This window comes from Astatotilapia calliptera, chromosome 3, assembly GCF_900246225.1.
Source record: "Astatotilapia calliptera chromosome 3, fAstCal1.2, whole genome shotgun sequence".
Lineage (NCBI taxonomy): Eukaryota > Metazoa > Chordata > Actinopteri > Cichliformes > Cichlidae > Astatotilapia > Astatotilapia calliptera.
In genome coordinates, this window is record NC_039304.1 from 10,544,530 (window position 1) to 10,565,758 (window position 21,229).

Sequence of the window (21,229 nt, forward strand, 5' to 3'; positions counted from 1 at the left end):
TTTGAACAAAGCTCAATTTCCAGATCCAGACACACAGATTTAACCAATCAGATCACTGCATTTGGCAACAAGTGCACTTGTACTTCTTGTAGCGTGCACCGGTACAACATACACAACTATATGGAAATAGCAAAATAATACTACTGGATGCTGCAGAGTCTCAAAGCACCTTAACGGCGAGCATTAATAAAAGTGACTGTGTGATGATGTTGCGGCGCTGGTGTACTGGCCTTATTGGCCATTATTATTGTTACTCTTTATTCTTTTGTGATTTTCAAGTAGCTGCTGATATAGAATAGGAAACGTCACTGACAAAAAGTGACGTCAGTTTGTCTACTATCATCTTTTATGTACAGTCTATGAAAAGGGGCTTGATTTCCGCAATCCAGACACACGCTTGCACAGGTAGCCTATTTTATTTTGAAAGTCATGAAGCTTCATTTCCGGTATGTTTCCGACTCATCGCGTGCATGTTGACGCAGCTCATTGAGTCGCTGTAGGACAACCGGATAACGGGAACGGAGAAGGGGGTACAGGAGGAAAAAAAAACAAAAAAAACCGCGTCAGTGTGTCAGACGCAGACGGTTTTGCTATTGTATAACACAGGCCTTCAGCTTTTTCTCTGCCGGCTGCCCCTGCGCGGAGGAGCGGCCTCTTTTTTTCTTTCATTTACCTTTTTTCCCTGTCCTCTGACCGCGGAGGGAGACGCCGAGCGGAGCTGCGGGGCTCGCCGTTACATCGGAGGACCTGCACATGTCGGTGCGGTGAGGGACCGCTTGTTTCCCCGCCCTGATACGGTTGAAGGAAGGCAGGAGGAGGAGGAGGCTGAGTGGACTATAACATCTTTAGCCTTCAAAGAAATCAAAGAAAAAAAAAGAAATATCAGGTTTTAACGGTTTAAAGAAGGACCCATTACAGAGGGGGGGAAACGAGGCAGGAGGACAACAGTGATGCCGCAGCTGAAGTGGGCCCAGATTGATGATTTTATGATATCATCATTCACCGCCAGGACTGAGCACTGATTTTTATTGATAAAAAAAAATCGAGGAGAAGAAGCTGTGAAGTGGCACGGAGGGCGTTTGTTTGCGTCTGATCCGGATAAACAGGAGGTGCTTTTTGTCTTTATTTTTTAAGCCTATCAGGAGCTCAGCTGCTTGATATCATACAGCAAATAAACATCCAAATCCAGGCTGATGACTTAGGCGGTGTGTGACGCCAATACAGCAGCAGCAGCAGCAGCAGCAGAGGCGTGTGTGTGTCTGTGTGTGTGTGAGGAGGAGACGCGCCTGTCTGAGCATCATCTGGTAGCTGTTCCAAGCTACTCCTGCACGGCGATGATACACAAGCGATTCTTTTCATCTGTGTGTGAAAAGCTGAAGCTTCGAGGATGATGATGACGATGACGAAGATGCCATTTCCAGTCCGGCTCTGATAGAGACAACGAGGCGCGCAGCACGTGACTGGACCCCTAGAAAATCTAGCTCTCTCTCACCTCTCCTCACCTCTCCTCCGCCTCTGCACCTTTCTCCCCCATCCATACTTTCTATCTCTCACCCCTCTCCTCCTCCTCCCTCCTCCTCCACCACCACCACCACCCCTGGAGCCGCTTTTTTTTTTTATTCTGATCAGTTGATAATCCATCTGTGATTCAGATAGCCACCCACTCCCCCCCCCTCCACCCTCATCCTCTGCTTTATTCAGCCTTACATCCTCTTAATAAACATTCCCCCTCGTTACACACTCACTGGCAAAAGCATCCACACCACCTCCACCTCCAGCCATCATGGAGACGACCAAGCTGCCTCCGTCCAGCCCGTCCTCGCCGACCACCAGCTTCTCGGTGCCGTCCGCGGAGAAGGTGGATGGCTTCCCACGAAGGTCCATGCGCAGGGCCCGACAGAGGAGGTCCCACAGCTCCTCTCAGTTCCGCTACCAGAGCTCCCAGGTGGAGCTCACCCCGCTGCCCCTGCTCAAAGGTGAGGCTCTGATTCCCCCAAAGCAGCCACAGATCAATGTGAGAAACAACAGCTGGAACATGTGACACTGAGAAAGCTGTGACAGTAAAAGGTCACAGTCAACTCTCTGTGTTTGCCTTCTTTGCTCACCTACATGACTAAAACACAACACACACACTTATCCACTGACTGGTTTCCACTTAAACATGCTCTCCTCTCAGTCCTTGTCAGGTCTGACAGGCGGAGGTGACGGTGGTGGATTTGGTTTATTTAACAGATCTGCTGCCTGTCTTCTTTTGGATATGTAAAAGGTAGGGGTGCAACGATACACAAAATTCACGGTTCGGTTCGGTTCGATACTTTGGTGTCACGGTTCGATATTTTTTCGATACAAAAAGAAATGTTCATGCCTTTTTAATTTGTCATTTATTAAAATTATAAATATATATTTTAACTCAAAAGTACAGTTTTTAAATTTAACCCTAACCCTTGTGCGTGTTTTTTATTTTGACAGCGAATGCGCACCTGCGGACCACTTATGTGCAGCCCTGGTTATTTAGCTCGTCATATCGCAGCCACAGAAATTCTTTTGTCCATGAAACCATGAAGCTGCACTTTCTTTTTGCCTTATAGTCTGATTTGTCATAACTTCTCCGTTTTGTGGTAAGCTTTTCTTTGGCTGTCACTTCTTCGCCCTGACCTGTCTTATTTGGCTCAGCAGAACTAAAATATATATCTGTCTGTGAAGGTCATCGTAGTCAAATATATATCCTGCTGCTTTTACACGCGCACTCACATAAGCTCAGCGATTCTCTGCGCGATCAACCTCTCACATGTTTAAGCTTGCTGCGGGAGATTTCACTTGTCATGTTTGCATAGTAAGCTACCGATTAATAAGACGATGTCAGAGGAATTGGTGCACAAATTATCATCACTCACAGATCAGTGCTGTCATTGCAAAGTGAAAGCAAAAAAACAAGCGCAAATTCAAACGCGATTTCAATATGTCACATATTGACAGTGGCTCACCGATGCCAATGACATAATTACCCAGCTACATTTCTGAAAGAATGCAAAAGCATTGACATATATTTTTCCTTCCTACAATAGCCCGACGGGCAGGGCAGAGATAGATTTTGGTAGCCCGACTGAAAAGATCGCTAGCTCCAGGACGTCGGGCTAGCGATATTGCAAGCCTTGTATCTGATTGAGGAATCACTCATCTTTGGAAAAGAGAGTTTATTACAGAGAAATGTCTCTTTCCAAAATAAAAGTTATACTATCCGCTTCTTCTGGGCTATATTCTCAGCAGTATATTAAACATATATAAGGAGAATCATGTGCTAACAGCTGTCTAAATGACTCGGCTAAAGTTAGTAGCATGCTTGCTTGTTTTTGTCTGCTTCCACTTGTCTTTGCACTAGGATGATGTCGGCGTAAATGTGCAGTCATATTCGTTGTGTTCCCACTAGTGCTTTCAGGTTAATCTCGTTGAAATGACCTTAACGCCACAACACGGCAAATCTCCGTTAACGAGCTACCGCCGATCGCTCCGTGCATGTGGCTAGACGGCCAACACGTTAACGAGCTAACTGCGCTAACACACTAGTTCCCACCAATGTAATTGAGCATTGCATGGCACATCCAACATACTGTTTTACTTTAGTCCATGACTCGCTTACCTTCAGGGTCATACGTCACATGAAAACCAAAATAATTCCAAACGCCAGATCTGAATGAGGGTGGGGGAGGTCCATGTTACAAGGAGAGCTTAACTTCTGTCTCGCTAGCTTGCCCTGCGCTCTTCCTTCTGACGATGCTGTCTGTGTTGAGCGCTCAGTGAATCTGCGTTCGACTACTCCGCCTAGGCTGCACTGTCGAGCCTAGGCGGAGTAGTCGAACGCAGATTCACTGAGCGCTCAACACAGACAGCATCGTCAGAAGGAAAGTTGATAAAATAAATTACAAATTTTGTATTGTTCGATACATATGCGTACCGAACCGAAAGCACTGTATCGAACGGTTCAATATCGATACGAATATCGTTGCACCCCTAGTAAAAGGCCTGTTGTTGTTGTTTTTGCTGTTGTTGTTATTCTTCTTCTCCTCTGTGCTGGGACAAACAGTCCTTTTCATTAGCAGTTAATAGATTAACATGTGTCATGCATATTTCCCCCCTCCTGTCAAATGTCGGAAACAAGTGAAAAAATGACCATCGCAGTATTTCACAGCCAAATAATAACAGAATCAGTTTAAGGTCCTTTTAAAGCAGCAGTGAATTTTTGCAGTGGAGGAGCAGAAGTAGTCCGTGCATTGAATCATCGTTGCATTTCTGTCTTTTAGGTGGTTTTGAGATGTGACTGTTTCTCAGTCAGGTGACAGTGAAGTGTCTGTTTTTTTGTTTGAGACGAGCTCTCATCAGACCGTATGCTTCCTTTTGAGCTTTTTTATAATTTGTCTTTTGTTTTCTTGAAGATGAATTGCTTGCATGGAGTCACTTCATTTGCATTGACCACTTTCACCCACACTAAGCAAACCCATCCGACATGTGCTTGTCTTCTTGATTGGCTGATAGTGGGGTGGGGCGGGGGGGATGAGAGAAGAGTCTCTCCATCATGAGGCCTCTCCCCTTGACGGTCACTGTCAGTAAGACTGCCTCGGTGAATAGACCTCGGGTTGTAAAATCTGTGAAACGCCAAAGATGTTGACATTCAGGCTGGTGCAGCATCCACCATGAAGGCAGGCAGAGCTGCGCTATTTGCAGGTCTGTCGTTGCCATAGCTGTAATCCCAGAGCTGCAGTTACTACACAGAGGCCAATTTGATCTGTGCAGGCGTGTTGTGGCCTTTTAGATTCAAGCCCCGGGGATGCAAATGCACCACCCTGCATATTCTGTATATTCTACCTGCCTGGGTGAAGCCTCCTGGTCAAGCCACTAGGCATGGCCTGCTTTACGTGTGCATTAATGTTTGCGGTGGCTAAAGATTGTTTCTGTTTATCTTTTATAATGAAGATTTGTTTCTTAGCCCAGCCTGGAATTGGTGCATCCCAACATCATACTGTGGAAAACCTGTGATTGGAATAGCTAAATGAATATGCAGTGGACTGTAAAGTAAAACAAAGATAGTAAAGTGAAGTAAATGCATGGATTCATGGATGATAGAATTTTCTGAATCCAGCTGTCAGCTCTGAGCTTTAGCTGTTTGAATGTCTTTGGTTTGTGGATGCTTGGTTTTGTTCTTGAACAGTAACGGGCGTAAAAAGAGTTCACTGACATTATGGCTTTTCTATAAACGTGCTGCAGCATTGATTTCATGCACAGGTTCTTTAACAGCAGATATTTTCTTGCTAGGCTTTGTGTTTAGGCAGCGAGTACACGTTAGAGCTGGCCAGATCAATAAATTTGTACTTTGCTTCACTCAGTCAACAAACCCCATCGCTTCATGTTCCGTCCTTTTTATATACGTTCTTGCTCTTCTCTGGCTTCGTGGCTTTACTCCTGTCTCTCTCGTTTGCGTGTACAGTACAAAAGCAGGTTGCATGTGCTCGTGTGTCCTTCTGACCCTTCTTTATAAGGTTACTCCCCCTTTCACTTAGCCTGCAATCTCTTCCCATTAACCCTCTGAAAAGAAGACCTCTGTGCTTTCAGAGGAGGCGTGAGCTGTGTGCGCCTGCGTTTTAACTTCTTCTGAAGCACGTGAGCGAGGGGTGTGTGCAGCAAGGTGATAAGAGGTTTTTACCGCATCAGTACAGCGCCTTTGGTTGAGGTGGGTCTCTGCACATGTCCTGTAGAAGTCCCAGTTACTGGACTACTGCTGCTGCACTGTTTCTGGACCCCCTTGAGGAACTGATAGTAAGATTCTGCAGCAGGAGAAGCGTCTGGTGTGGGGAAGTCTCTAACGGGAAGTATGTAGGCCAAGTGTAGACAGACTTGTGGGTGTTTTTCCCTCCAGGGAGTCACATTCTCTTTGTTAATTTGAACTCCTCCTCCTGCTTCTTGCACTCGAAGCTCTGAGCAAAGCTTCATCTCATTCTTGTGACATGACAGAAATGAAACTGGAAGACCTGACATTTAACAGCAAACTAGAATATATCATAGAAATACACATTTTTAGCAGTGTTTAAGCTGAGCAACAGTCAACTATTCTGGCTCACACAGAAAGCCCCCAGGTTGGATTCAAACCTAGGCCCTTCTTGCTGTGGGGCAACAGCGCTAACCTTCCCGCCTCTGTGGCTGTTTCTGTGTTAGTTTTGTAACAGTCTGTTTGTCCAGGGTGTCCTTCACCTCTCGCCCTGTGGCATCTGGGGTAGGCTCAAGCACCCCCACAACCCTGATTTGGATCAGTGGAATGGATGGATGGCTTAGAGCAGAAATATAGAGAACCAAGGACTTTTTTAAAACATGTGCTTGATTTTGCTTCAAAACAACTTATTTGCACATGGAACCGTATATTTTCACTAAAAGCTCTCAGTAGCTTAAAGCCAACTCTCTCGTTAGTGGTATTCAAAAGGCATTGCAGTGAAAAGTGAGTCACTAAATGTAAAATAGCAAACGTACAAAAGGGAGGTTTTGGGAAATTTGAATGAAAAACAACATTTTCAACTGAGTTCAGAGATTATGAATGACTGGACAGCAGGAATGATCTAACAGCGTGTCTTTTTCAGGTCAGAAGCCTTAAACAGGCCAGTCCTCTGGTCTCTTCCGATCCACGATCTGTAGTATTATCGTGTAAAGTTCCTCAAGCTGTTAGCTGATCTCTGAGAGGTTCATTTCCTCACTGACCATATTAATGGTCCCTTTTAGCATGGAATCCATTCATAGCTTTGCGATCTGAGTAGCCTGTGAAATATATCTGTCTTAAAAATATCTTTTTTTGTGGGTTAGACGAAGACAAAGTTCAGTCCAGAATCAATGCAGATCTCTAAGAACAGCAAGTGTAGCGAGGTGGACAGCAAATGTCTAGAAGTTGAGTTGTATTTGGACTTTTATTGAGTCACGTGGGATGGAGGGAAATGATTATCACAGTTATTTTGATCAATATCAATCACTAAATATAGTGCAAAAATGCTTTTACTTCACTGTCATGTAAACTGTTTGCACATTTGCTGCACCATTCCTTTGCAGCAGAATAAATTTGCTCCTCTTTATTTATCTAAATTCAGAGCATCTCATTGAAGAAAAGTATGAAATATAAATTGTACCAAAGCTTAATGCAAAATTAAATCAACAGAGCTGCTTCACTTTAACACTGTGCTGCAGCCCTGTGAGTTTATCTTTGCAGACGAATGTGTGTTTGTGCGTCTCCTAGAAGCAAAATACATTCGTGGTGCCTGCAGGATGAATGTAAATAAAATAAACTTGAAACTTGTGTATGCCTTTCCACTTCTCCTGTGATCTTTGCCATCAGCGCAGGTTTGCAGAAAAAGGCGAAAACATCTTTTTTGTCCAGTGTCTTGACCATTTTGCTGAAGTCGTCGTTATTTACTGATTATCGATCACGTATTGTGCCATATCTTGCAAACTGGGATGCGATTGCTTTACTGACTTCAGTTCAGACTTCATCTTTGTGGGTGGTGTTGACACGCCGACATGCTGTGCAGCCTCCTTTTCCTGGACGTGCGAGTTTGTGTCGGATGCTGCGCCGTTTCTCTTTGGCCTCGTGCACTGGTCGTGCTGCAGATTGTGGCGTGTTTTTAGACGGCTGACTAACTTGTGTTTCTTTGCAGTGCAGCCACGTGGCGCCCTTATGATTTCTTCTTGGTTAACGTCTCTTGCCCTAAATCTGAATTATTTCCAAACAACAGATGACGATCTGCTTCAAGGGACAAGCTCTTCACCTTCTGCTGTGCCACAAATTTGAATTTTGTGTCAGTGCTGTGTTATCTGTTGCATATCACGGAGGTCAAGCGTGCTCAGGGAACTCCACACTGTGCGGTCCAGGGAACAGCTGTGATTGGCACATGCAGGCACAGTATCAGGCGCCGATTTAGGGAGCGCTTGATTTGCCTTTGCTTTGCGTTTTGTTGGCAGAGCATGCAGTTTTAGTATTGCTCAGTCATTTTTATTTATTTTAATGAACCAAAATTGTGATTGAGATTAAAGCTCAGCTGTCCAGCCCTACTTGGAGGTGGGTTGCAAAGCAGCTTGCAATTTTGAAGCAGTTCTAGACCTGCTAAAGCAGTTTATATAACATACAATTTATGAGTTACATTATTAGATGTGTAGACAGGTATCAGCTAATCTAAGGTTGCTGGATTTTAAAAAATGCTGGCAATGGACCATAATTAGCACCACATACTGATGCTGTAATCAGTCATATTAACTGTTACGGCGAATTTCACAGATATGACATAAATACATGTATAAAGCAGACTGGTTAAACTTTAGTGTAAGGGAGCAACTACCTTGCTAGTGTTTTGTTGAACAAGGTATTGACTTGTGATTGAGATTCAGGGCTGGTGATTTGACGTCGAAGTGTTTCTTGAATTACAAGATGAAGGAGTGTTATTAATATTATTCTTCAGATAGTTAGGGATAAATCAGACAAATTAAAGACTACTATGAAGGTTTTTTTGCATTAAAGATGAATAATGTGAGATAAACACATGAGACTTGTGTAAACAGGGAGCTGATCTGGAACACTGAACTGGCTAATAAAAGAGTAGCAGGCACAGCCAAGAAAGTCAATTAATCCACAGATGAAGGGTGAAGGATACTGGGTCCCTATAATCCTTTTTTACAGTGTATTCATAGTTGGCCTGCAGCATGCATGTGCGCACGTACACTCACACACAAACACAGGCATTTCACTGCTCTCTGGGCGCTGTGCTTTAGGACTGGTTCTTCAAAGCGGCTGCTTCGATGTGCAGAGGACATTTGGTCTAAATAGAAACGCCTTTTTAAAACGTGAAATTTATGATTTGTTAAATCCTTTACTAGCAAAAGACTCTTTTTAAAAAAAAGATCCAGGAATACTTTTTTTAAGAACAGCTGACACAACCTCACATTTCTGTTCCACTTTCATGAAATCATGATATTAGACATCCCCTTTATTGCAATTAGCACGTGCTCTTGTTTTGAGTGGTTCTGCTTCATTAAAATCTAAATTCTCCTGTTAAAACTGAGCTTTAACAGCAAAGTTTTAAATAGATGTCAATAATTAGCGTTCACAAATGAGATCCGGTTCAATTTCAGCAAAAGCAGGTGATTATAAAGTCAGAGAACCAGCATATCAGCACATACAGAGCCAACAGACCGGCATCAGCGATGTTTTAGACACGGTGAAAGCACTGCCTTCCTTTCCGCTCTCTCCACACTTTCATCATTGCATTAAAAAATTATAAAACACTTGAGGATGGTGTCCAGTAAAGACGCTGGGAGTTAATGGTTTGGGAACGTAGCCAAGTGGATCTAACTGTCCGCGGTCCTCTCTTCCCTGTTTCCTTTTGTAAAATACCCGAATCAGTCTGAAAGTGAGCAGCACATGGTAGCTCTCTACCTACCTAACCACCCATCCATCCATTAGTCGATGAGCAATCCAAATCCTAAAGAAGTCATTTTGCAGGAAACCAAGTCACTAAAATGAGTGAAAAATATAGATTAATTGACTGGTAAGAAAGTAAGAACTGATCAAATTAATCACCATTAAAGGTTAAACATTGTCCATGTAGATATTTGAGCTCTTTGAAGCTCTTATATCAACCTCTTTAATAACTGAAGCTTTTTTAAATGCTGATAACATGTTTGTGACTTTCAGCTGTGCAGAGCACATAGACCAGGAGTGTCGAACTCCAGGCCTCGAGGGCTGGTGTCCTGCAGGTTTTAGATATCACCCTGTTTCAACACACCAATATCAAATGATTAGTTCATTATCAGGCTTCTGGAGAACTTCAAGACATGTTGAGGAGGTAATTTAGCCATTTAAATCAGCTGTGATGGATCAAGGACACATCTAAAACCTGCAGGACACCGGCCCTCGAGGCCTGGAGTTCGACACCTGTGACATAGACTATAACAATGGATAGTCACCGTAACGTCACCCTCTGGGTCAGTAAAATCCAATATAAGCTTCAAGAAAACTATTTTTCCGGTTCCATCTCAGTGTTTTGAAACTGGACATGATGAGCGAGGGTGGATCCGACTGAGGAACTGAGAGATACTGTGCACTCATTGGCTCCTTGACTTGTCAGTTGCTTGGTAGACATGCCATACTGTTTTTATTATCCTTTTTTACTCTAGCAGGGATCAAGAATTAAGAAAACAGACATCATGCAGTACTATAGGATAGGATTTGAAACTAAACTCATCAGGAAAGTGTTCACTAAGGTCAAAGAGCAAAGATGTTGAGGCTCGTTTTCCAACAGACTTCTTAACAGATCTGTCCGCCAGAGGGAGTTGGCCTTTGCTAGCCATTAGAAAGAATAGCGGTTTAAACCACTTAACTCAATGGCAGAACATTGCACACACATACAGTCAGGTTAGTGTTGCACGTAGGGGTGGGGGTGGGGTTGATATATAGCGTGGTATGGCAATATTTTGTGTGGCGATATTGTATTAATGCATAGATGCCGAATATCAATAGTTTATTAGATACATTTGATTTTATGTGTCATGTGATTGCCACCTCTATTAGCAACACCACTGCTAGCACCATAGACTCCATGATTTATGGATTCAGGTTCATTTACAATGACTGTATGGTAGATGCCAGCTGTGTTTTGCCAGGCTTTTATTCGTCTCACTTTCCACCTTTCTTGTATACAACTTCCTGTCACATAGTGAGAGTGGTGCTGCTGTCTGATGGGACTATAGTGCTGGCTAAGGGCATCTAAGAACAACAGTTAATTGCTGTTGCACATAAATGAATATGGATAATTAGCTTAACCTATTAGTATTTCTGGTGCCAACAGAGGGCAAAAATATTTAATCGTCTAATTAATTGCACATATCCCTAAAGGGATTCACCAGTCAGATCCAGAGTTTTGGCATTTTTTTCTTTACATATTATAGAAGAATTTGATTGCAGAATTATTAGCTTGGGGTGCCCATTGAGTTTGTCCCGGTTTTAGTCCTCCATTTGCTCAGGTGCACTGCAGTTGCCTGCCTAGATAGAGAACAGGCTGTTAGCTCAATGCTCCTTCACAGTTGCGATGCTCTCCCCTGGGGCCACAGACACCAGCACAGCTCCTCGGTCACGGGTCTTGTGTCGCTGCTGGCAGGCCAACGAGACTAAGGTCACATTCCTGTTCGACATCTAGTCAGCAGACATGCAAACTTGTGATTAAGATTTGTGGCCTTTTCCCACACCAAAGAGAATTTGCACGTATGTGATTCAGGATGATTTTTGAGATTACTGAGCCAGCTGTTGCCATAGATTAAAACAGGAACCTGCAACTGCTGTGAGCAGGCCTGACATCCACTGACCTTGACATCCACTCAGTCTCTGTTCCCTCTGCAGCTAAGTTTCGCACTTTTCTTCCTGTTGCACTTAATATAGTACAGTATACTAGAGGCCTGTGCTTCCACTGTGCTTACGTTCTTGTCTGATTTACAGTAATTCATGTAGGTCATGTACAATCCGCACAACCTCTTTCTCAAACAGACTGAATCGACATGAAGAACAAAACACACCATGAGCAATAACATCAAAGCAGAGGTGCCATTGCTGCTGGTAGAAATATCAACAGTGATTGGTTAAAATGAAATAATATGTGTGCTAATAGAAAAGCCCACATGGTGAATGAAAATAAAAGCACCTGCACTGCAGGACAAATGTTATTACTGTACAGAGAAGTGATGTCCAGATAGCAAATAAGCATGATAGGAGCTAGAGTTTAGGATTAGGTCTTTTTCAGGTTTTACCACCAATCAGAGGGTGCCCCTCCCTGACCCTGGTTCTGCTGGAGCTTTCTTCCTGCTAAAAGGGAGTTTTTCCTTCCCACTGTCACCAAAGTGCTTGCTTGATTATTAGGCTTTTCTCTCTATTATTGTAGGGTCTTTATCTTACAGTAAGGCGACTGTTGTTGTCATTTGATGCCATATAAATAAGTTAAAGTCGAAATTGTGGTTTTACTATGCAGCAGATCAACAATCATGTTCTGAGCTGCCCGAAAAATGTTCCCAAGGTCTGAGTGTGCGTGACTGTGTGTGCATCTGCGGGGAGATCATGGGGCTCAAAGAGAAAACACACAAAGCAGACTTTCTGCTCAGCCCGGCCCAGCAGCTCATTCTCCCCCACTTTTACAGCTTACATTGCATATTTGACTGTGGTGAATGATGTAATCCAAACATGGATCAACAGGAGAGCCAAAGTAAAGGGAAGGTCGAAGCTCTTCTTCAAGCCCTGCCCTATGTCTCATTTTCTACTTTTAAAATTAGGGCATAAGCAAACATGTATCTGTATTTGGAAATCACAAGATGATCATACTCGAACTATTCCTGTAAAACGAATGCCACCAGAGGCTCTAGTTTTGCCGTCCCAGTTAGAGGACAATTTGGTCAGGCTCACCATCCTATTGGTAAAACAGCAGCAAATGAAGGGCAAAATAATAATAATAATAATGAAGCATTTGTTTCACCACAGCTGTTTCTTGCAGTCATCCATGGTGTTGGATTTCTGCTCATCAAAAATTGATACCTAGTTGTTTATTATTACCTCCCACACTTATGTGAAAGCAGCAAAACTGCAGCATGCACATATTTCCATGCAAACAGCCGCCCGTGTGCAAACTAGCGTTGGCATTTCTCACTGATATTTGAACCATGCCAAAGAAATATTCTCATAAGCAAATAGCCATGCATGATGTTCTCCGTCCTTGACATTTTCATCACTGGCTGCCAGAAGCAGTGGCTTTTCAAAGGGCTGCTGAGTGTCTTCAAATAACTGAAGACCCTAAAGGATGCTGTGTGAGCTTAGGGAGCGTTAAATCTCCCGTACCTGAACAAAACCCATTCTGCCAGTCGATGTAGCATTTAAGCAGCTCTAAAAGCTACGAAACACCCTGCAGACATGAGACAAGCGCTACAAACAATCGGACTCTGTTTCACAGAGTAACAGATGGTGAGTTGATGCATTGTGGGATAATAGGAAGACCTGAATGTCATTTCATGTTTTGAATAAGTGGTTATGTGAAGTAATAGTTTAGAAGCTCGTGTTCCCCTTTAAGATAAGAAATACTCATCCGCACAGTAGGTAGTCAGTCTTTTTGCAACTGTGCTTCTTAGCAGCGTTTCATTTGCCTGATTATGTTATCAGCCCACTGAATGCTCTTTACCAGGTCGAAGTATGCTTTTTTAGTGTCTCTGCTTCTGATAGGAAATGCATTTCAAACGCTCCCACTGCTGATTTGGAAAGTACAAAAATACACTGCTGCTTGTGTTTCGTAATGTTCTCGAAAATGGGCCATTTTCACGGCTAACAATGAAGGGATTAGAAGGAAAAAACACGCCGTCAGACATTCATATTGAAATCTTAGAGAAGATGCTAAAATCTAACAGAATAAGAAAATGGTATCTTATGTAGATAGAAAAAGACTGCAGTTTTGTTCAGTATGAGACTTACTGTGTTTGAAGTTAAAAAATAAATAAAGGTTAATATCTGGCAGCGTCACACTCTGCTAATGGGATAAGGACATTTCTTTGAGTTAGAAGATGAATTCTAATAAAAGTCTTACTCTTTCCACTGGTTCAGTGCAAACTGGGCTGGTGATGTACACTCACCGGCCACTTTGGCTGTTGTATTTAATGTGTGGTCAAGACGACATAATGTACTAGGGCTGGGCCATATCATACCGCTCACGGTAATACCGGTATAATGTCGGGCAACGATAGGAAAATTAAATATCGGGATAGAATATGGGTAAAGCGTGCATGTGCAGTGCCTTAGTTTTCATACGCACATGGCGGAAAAAGCGTGCCGGCGACAGAGAACAAGAAAGGCGAAAGCGGATCGTTGAATGAAACGGATGAACCAGAATTGCTGCAACTTCAGTGGTGTGGAACTGGTTTAGCTTTCGTCCGTCAGATACACAGCAAAGCACTATTTTTGGTAGAGCGTGCTAGCGGGCCGTCGTTATTAAAGTGTTTTTTGGAAAATATGGCACACTTAAAATCAATCCTTTGATTTTTCTGAAAATCGACAGTGCCCCTTATAATCCCGTGTGCCTTATGTATGAATTCTGGTTGTGTTTACTGACCTCGAAACAATTTTATGTCGTACACGGCGCTCAAAAATCTGTTAAATGTTTTAGTACGACTTTGCTAAGCTACGAACCCGCACCACTTGATGGATTGTCGGAGCGTTGCGGCTACCGTAGGCAGGAGCCTCGCGGAGTGATACGTACTGTGCTTCAACATAATATTACCGTGTTGTGCGTGTGTATAACCTCTTTTTAAGTTTTGTGGATATTATACATGGTTATGCTGAGGATATGTCGGTCAATTTCCACTGGAAATGCCTTTTGGTTAAACTGTCAGCAAGGAATTTGCATTTGCACTGTTAACTTTTTATATAACTTTAATGCACATAAAAAACAGCTGCTTGTTTAAGTGAAAATACGTTGATTTATTTATTTTTTTTGCACTAATAAAGTTGTGGAGTTGTAAAGTATTTTGTTTAGTGTCAATTATATCGTCAGTTATATCGTTATCGCAAATTTTCCAATGTATATCGTGATAAATATCTTTGGTCATATCGCCCTGCTCTATAATGTACTTTATTAGGTACTAATAGTGGTACTGGGTTGAACCCTACTTTTAATTCTTCGTGTCATAGATTCAACAAGGTGCAGGAAACATTCTTCACAGACTTTGGTCCATGTTGACATGATAGCATCACACAGTAGCTGCAGGTCTGTGACGTGAATCTGTGGATTGAGATCTGGTGACTGTGGAGGGCGTCTGAGTACAAAGTGAGCTCCTTGTCACGTTCAAGAAACCAGTTTGAAATTATTTTTGGTTTGGTGTTATCCTGCTGGAAGCAGCCATCAGAAGATGGGTACACTGTGGCCATGTATGGATGGAAATGGTCAATAACAGTACCAACCGGAACCCTCGGTTGTACCATTAAACCACCAGCCCGAACCAGCGATAGGAGGCAGGATGGATACACGCTTTCATATTGTTTGTTGTGCATTCACAGATGCTCTTCTGCATCTCTTGTTTGTAATGACCTCTGCCATCTAGCTACAGATGGTTGTGTGGGAAAATATAGTAGATCAGCACTTAACTTGAACTTCAGCAGCTCATTTTGATGATATGTACAGAGTTTCTGCCATTTGATTGGCCGATGAGATATTAATGAGCAGTTGAACAAGGGTACCTAATGCGGTGACCGGTAGGTGTAGATAAAAAGCAGCTGTGTAAACCTTTGCGTTAATACGTAGCAGAAAATGGGTAAACTTATAGCAACATAGTGGCTACACTGCGTTGTTTTTCTGTCTCTCTGTTTTAAGAGAGCTGTGGATTGAGAACACAACAATGCATTTCTACCTTGAATCAGAATATTTTATTGATCCTTAAGGAAGTTATGTAAAAGAAAAAGTCTGGCAGCGGTGGGATTCGAACCCACGCCCCCGAAGAGACTGGAGCCTTAATCCAGCGCCTTAGACCGCTCGGCCACGCTACCATGTTGCCTAAGGCGTGCTCTGCAAATGCTGCAACTATGACAGAAGAATTGTAGTTAAATAAAAATGCAGTTTTTTATTTTTTTATACGTATTCTATCATAATTCTCTAATATAAATCACAGTTGCAGCTGCTACTCCCGTAAAGAGTAACTGTATCATGTAAAAACTGACTGGATTACTGACGTCATGTAAACCAGTATCCAGTGTGGTTGAAGTCTTCTGTAATACGAGGTGCAGATGACTCGGAGTATTTCCCCTTCAGTATGGCTGTCTGCTAGATGATTTAAAATCACTTAACATAATAACACATGCAGCTTAGTCAAAGGACAATTTCACTGTCAGCATGTTGTTGAAATCGTTTATCTCTTTTTGTCTGCTTTATCTGACGTAAGGTAGTTTAATTCAGTGTCAGACACTCACTTCATTTAGGTGGCTTAAAAAGGATTTATTGTTTTGATATAGCTGATTACCATCAAATGTCATAATAATATTGGCACCTGTGAAGTAGCACTCACTGGTCTGCTGGCTGCTTTTCATTTTTCTTACTGTAACGTCACAAAGCATCACAAAGTATTTTTTTTAATAGAAAGAGGTCGTACCTTCTGCATCTCACAAGCCTGAAGGCAGCATCTGCAGTTGTGGTCACAAGTTAACATACACTCATCAGGGGCGTGATCGTCGTAGCAGTTTTGGGTTTTTAATATTTTCATGATGAACTTTTCTTTTTCCAGGGTGCAACGTACAGCGTCCATCTTTAGTGAATTGGAAAAAAAAATAGAATCGGCACACAAATTTGAATTTTCTCTAATCCATACAGGATTAAATGTATACATGCACCCCCACTGATATATGGTTAAAATGTTGCAGCTGGACCAACTTGATGCTTTGTGGCACTCTGGCTGGATATGTGATCATTGTTGTTGGTAGAACTGGTGGAGATCATTTAAATCTTCTGGTTTCCTGGCACAGAACTGGCTTTAAATCAAATTTTGAATAGATTTGAGTTGAATTTAGGACGTCCATTCCAGAAGCTTAATGTTAGCTTGATTTATCTGTTTCAAAACCAGCATTAATGTGTGTTTGTGATCATTGTTCTGTTGGAACACCCGATTGTATCCTAGTTTGAGCCAACAATCCTCCTTCACTATTCTATCCACTTTGTGCGATGTACAAATACCACTGGTAACCAACAGCCCCAGAGCATGCTACCACCATCATGCTTGGTTAGTACTTAAGTCTTAAAGTTTAAAAGCTTCAGCTTCACCCCTTCAAAATTTTTTGTCTCATCTTATCATCAAACTTTCTCCAGAATGCATTTGGCATTGGATTTTGGAGCACTGGCTTCATTCTTGGTCAGGTGATATAAAGTGTGCTTCACCATGGACAGTGAAGCTGGTGTGTTCTAGCAGTTTCCAGTTCATGGCATGAACTGGAAACTTGATGGTTCCTGAGTTGCTCCCGAGGAACCAACTCCTTCACATTTTAAGTGACATTTTGGGACTTCTTCCAGATCTTGGTACAGAGGTAGACAATTGTTTAGACTAATGACTCTTGAATCTTCACTTTGCCCATCAGGCATCTGGAATGGCCGTCCAAAATTCTGATCTCAGCAATCTTGAAAATTTGTTTAAAAGCTTGGTCCGTGACAGGGAACCAACAAAATAAATGAACTCCACCAATCCACAAGAAGATCAGATGGCTACCAAAGTCATCTAATTAAAGTTATCTATTTGATTCTGTATTCAAACTTTAAACTTTTGATTAAACTCCTGTAGATTAGAGAACATTTAATTTAAAATTCAGACTTCTGCACTCACTTCTTGTTTTTTAGTCATCAAAGGTGTCTGCTGTATAATCAGTTAAAAAAAATCCTTAAAAGCCCCAAATTACCATGACGTTCATGGTCATGATGAGTGTTTATATACATCAGTGGTGCTCTGCTAGTCCATTGATGGCTAATGCTAACAAGGCAAAATGTACTAACCTGTGGAATAAAACTATGGCAGAGGAGTCATAGAGTAGAGACACTTAACCAAACATGTCCATAATTCAATAATATTTACAGTATCTATAAGGTTTACAAATATTAGCTAATATTAGCCACAACAGTGAATGCTGTGCTAGCTCAAAGAGCTAAGCCGAGGTGCACTTTATCCGGCTGTACCTCTGAATCTCCACATTTTTCATTTCCCCTAAAAAAAGCACATGTTTAAGTATTTAAAGTTATCCTTGTGTATTTCATTTTCCTCACTACTCTCATTTTTTTAGGGTTACATACTGTATCTGTCAACGAGGGAAATATTGTCTGTGCAGCGTATCATAACCCCACATGAGCAGCCCCCGTGTTCACATGTTTGTGTTTTATCTTGTCTGGGCTGTGTGTTTGTCCACATTAAAATAATGAATGTACAGAAGGCTCTGTTTTAAATGTGCTGTTTACTGTAAAACATTCACCTTCTCACACAGATTGCATGTGGGCGATTGAATGACTCTCTCTTTCTCTGTGTGTGTGTGTGTGTTAGGGCCAGCTGGATGGGCCTTGGTATTGGGTTACAGCAGGCATGGAGTAGTTTTTGCTCTCTCTGACTGTCTAAGATCAATTAAGAGGGAGGGGGGGGGGAGAAAGTGAGGGGGATGATGAACGAAATGGAGTGGATGAGGAGAGAGGAAATGACTGAGCATTAAGCTGGCAGGTGGAGGAGGAGAGACGGTAGAGATAAAAAATAAAATAAAATAAAAAAAAGGATATTGCAGGGGAGAGGATGTAATGAAACGGCCAGCAATGCAATAAGCACGCGCGCTGCAGTGTCACTGAAAAAACAGTGGATCCTTAAAGGAATACAGCGATGCTCGGGTAAATAAGCTCTCTGATTGAATCACTGCAAGTTTCAACCTTTGTGGGTGCTTCGCTATTAAATATGCACACGTGCAAAGCAAGGCCAACAAAGAGTCATCAAATCCTGGCCGAGCCGTGAACGGTCGTTTTGAGGAAAATGCTCTTAGAAGGGTGAGATATTAAAAGCAGGAAAATAAATACGCTGCAAGGAGCTTGCTCCCAGTTTGCAATGAATCACAAGCAGCTTTAAAAAAAAAAAATCATGCTCGGCCTAAATCAAGGACAAGAAATGTGAGATTTTTTTCATTTATCACATTTCCTTGTTTGTGAAAAGCAGCAGCAACAGCAGCGCAGAAAGCTGCTAATCAAATGTTGAGGATGTCTCCAGCTGGGATAACCTTCTCCCATATTTGTTTACTAACCGTCTCCAATTTGTGTTTACATCTCTCACAGCAAATATTCTGTTTCGGAAGGAGAATTTCAACATCTTTGAAAGTCGCTCTGCTGTCAACGCCAGTGTGGACTTTAAGAAAGGAGACGAGTGGCGATGCTTGGCAGCTCAAATAGCTTGTTTCTTATTGATCCTTATGAGAAATCCATTTCCTGATGGCGACTAATCTGATCGTAGGTAATGACCAAAGCAACAAAAAATAAATAAATCACAGACAACAGATGTGAACGCGCGGCCTGAACGCCCAGTCGGTCTCTGTTCATTATGCTTTGTGGTGGAAAAGTGTATTATTAGTAACATTGGATTATTTAAAGATGGGCTTAGCGCGCTACTTAATCTTTTGCCATGACAGAGGTTTCTTTCACAGCCTTTGTCACACAGAGAATGGCTGAGTACGGCATAAAGACTCGCTGCGTGTTTTGATATCCGCCGCTATTAAAATATAATGCCGATTTGGAGCGCAGGTCTTCAGATGTGGCTGTCGGCGTCATTGTTATTCAGTAACAAGCTTCACTTCAACCTCGTTTTTTTGTTTTACTTTAGCATGCACGATGAGAAATTACTGATACATAAGTATGATTTTGTCTTGTTTTTTGGCACTCAGAAGGTCCTAGCGATGATTTGACCTAAAAATAGGAAAAAAAGAGATAATAGTCACTTTCTTAAAAGCCACAAGACCAATCCTTTCTAAAGTTTATAGTAAATTTTATTTTGACCTTTCAAACATCCTGCACAACTTTTAAAAATTCAGACCACGATGATGACAAAATCAGCTTGCCTAAAGATCATGTCAGTCTTTGTAGGGTACAATCATGTTTGATTGTACCCTACAAAGTCCGTTTGGTTTCCTGGATACAAAACATCTCACTTTATCTTAAATTAGACCTTTAATATTCATGTCAAGCTCACTATTTTTGTTCTCAGACTCAACTAGAGTAGCTTTGCATGATTCACAGTTCAGAATAATCCACTTTTACCTGACCAGATGACCATATTAGGAATATCCTCTCTCAGTGATGTCATGTGGACCCAGGACTAGTAAAAAATGTCTAAAACTGAGAGTTTAGAGCACCTTGGAGCCTGAGCTTTTGCCTCAAGAAGATAGCTTGAATTCATTACAATACAGAACAATAACAATATAGAATACATATGACAGAAAATAAGCACTACATTAATTAAACTGCCCCCCCAAAATTACTCTTACCACTTACACTTGTGACAGTCTTGATTAGCTCAAGTGCAGTCTGGAGGTTTGAATAGCGATTTCATATATTAATTTATTTAATGCCATGATTTGTACAATTTCCCTGAAAAGCAGATCATAAACTAAATAAGATCATTTGCACAAATCTGATTAACTTTTTAAAGCTTTCATATCATTCTGATAATTACAAAAATTAAGAAACCCAATGGTACCCCAAACTTAATGTGGCCTTCAGGTTAGCTCAAGAACAGTGAATAGGGAGCTTGGTGGAATGGGTTTCCATGGACAAGCAAATGCAATCCAAAATGTCGGATGCAGTGGTGTAAAGCACGTCACCACTGGACTCAGCAGAGAAGTGTTCCCTGAAGTGGTGAATCACGCTTCTCCGTGTGACAATCGAGTCTGGGTTTGGCGGTTGCCAGGAGAAACAGTACTTGTCTAACTGCTTTGCACCAAGTTTGGAGGAGGAGGGATTATGGTGTTGGGTTCGACCCCTTTGTTCCAGTGAAAGGAACTGTTAATGCTTCAGCATACCAAGACATTTTGGACAGTTTCCTGCTCCCAACTTTGTGACTGCGCACCAGTACACAGTCCTGACCTCGGCCTGATAGAAAAACCTTTGGGATGAATTAGAGCGGAGACTGTAAGAAGCTGAGGTAGTTCGGACACCTGATGGAGAAACTGGAGAACAGACGTCTGGAATACCACATTTATGCCACCAAATTTCATGAAAAGCGGTTCTGATATCTGAGCTGACTTGGAGGAATATAATAAGAGCAAAAACCCCCCAAAACACCACATTTTTTTAACCATTTCTGTTTGCCAGTATAGGCTCGATTGCCTCTAACAGTCTGTACATACAACACTATTTACATCTTATATGCTAATACCCAGCTGGTCTCATTACCAATTCTCAGTACCGTCACCAAATGACAACTTCCAAGTATTTCCTGCTCTAATTTAAAGCACCAGGATCACTGGTCCTGAGCTTCCCTGGGAGGTAAATTGTTGTTTACACTTCAGTCTTATTGAAAACGCATAAAACGGGGGACGTCTAATCGCACATCGCAACCCTCGCTTCTCATTAATCTTCCTAATCATGTTGTTTATATGAGCAAGATACATGTTGCACATGTTTCCCTGACAGTTTGCCACGAT

At 42.1% G+C, this 21,229-nt stretch overlaps 1 protein-coding gene and 1 non-coding gene across 2 annotated transcripts in view; one reads left to right on the forward strand and one right to left on the reverse strand.

The window, feature by feature from the left end:
• The first annotated feature begins 402 nt into the window (after positions 1–402).
• ppp2r5b (protein phosphatase 2, regulatory subunit B', beta) overlaps positions 403–21,229 on the forward strand; it is a 51,131-nt gene continuing 30,304 nt past the window's right edge. The window contains exon 1 of the mRNA XM_026161709.1: positions 403–1,976. Coding sequence (XP_026017494.1) covers positions 1,784–1,976 — 193 coding nt within the window. The 5' untranslated portion in view covers positions 403–1,783. The remainder of the gene's footprint in view (positions 1,977–21,229) is intronic.
• On the reverse strand, positions 15,499–15,580 carry trnal-aag (transfer RNA leucine (anticodon AAG)). Its single transcript has one exon. It is a non-coding gene; the product is annotated as a tRNA-Leu (tRNA).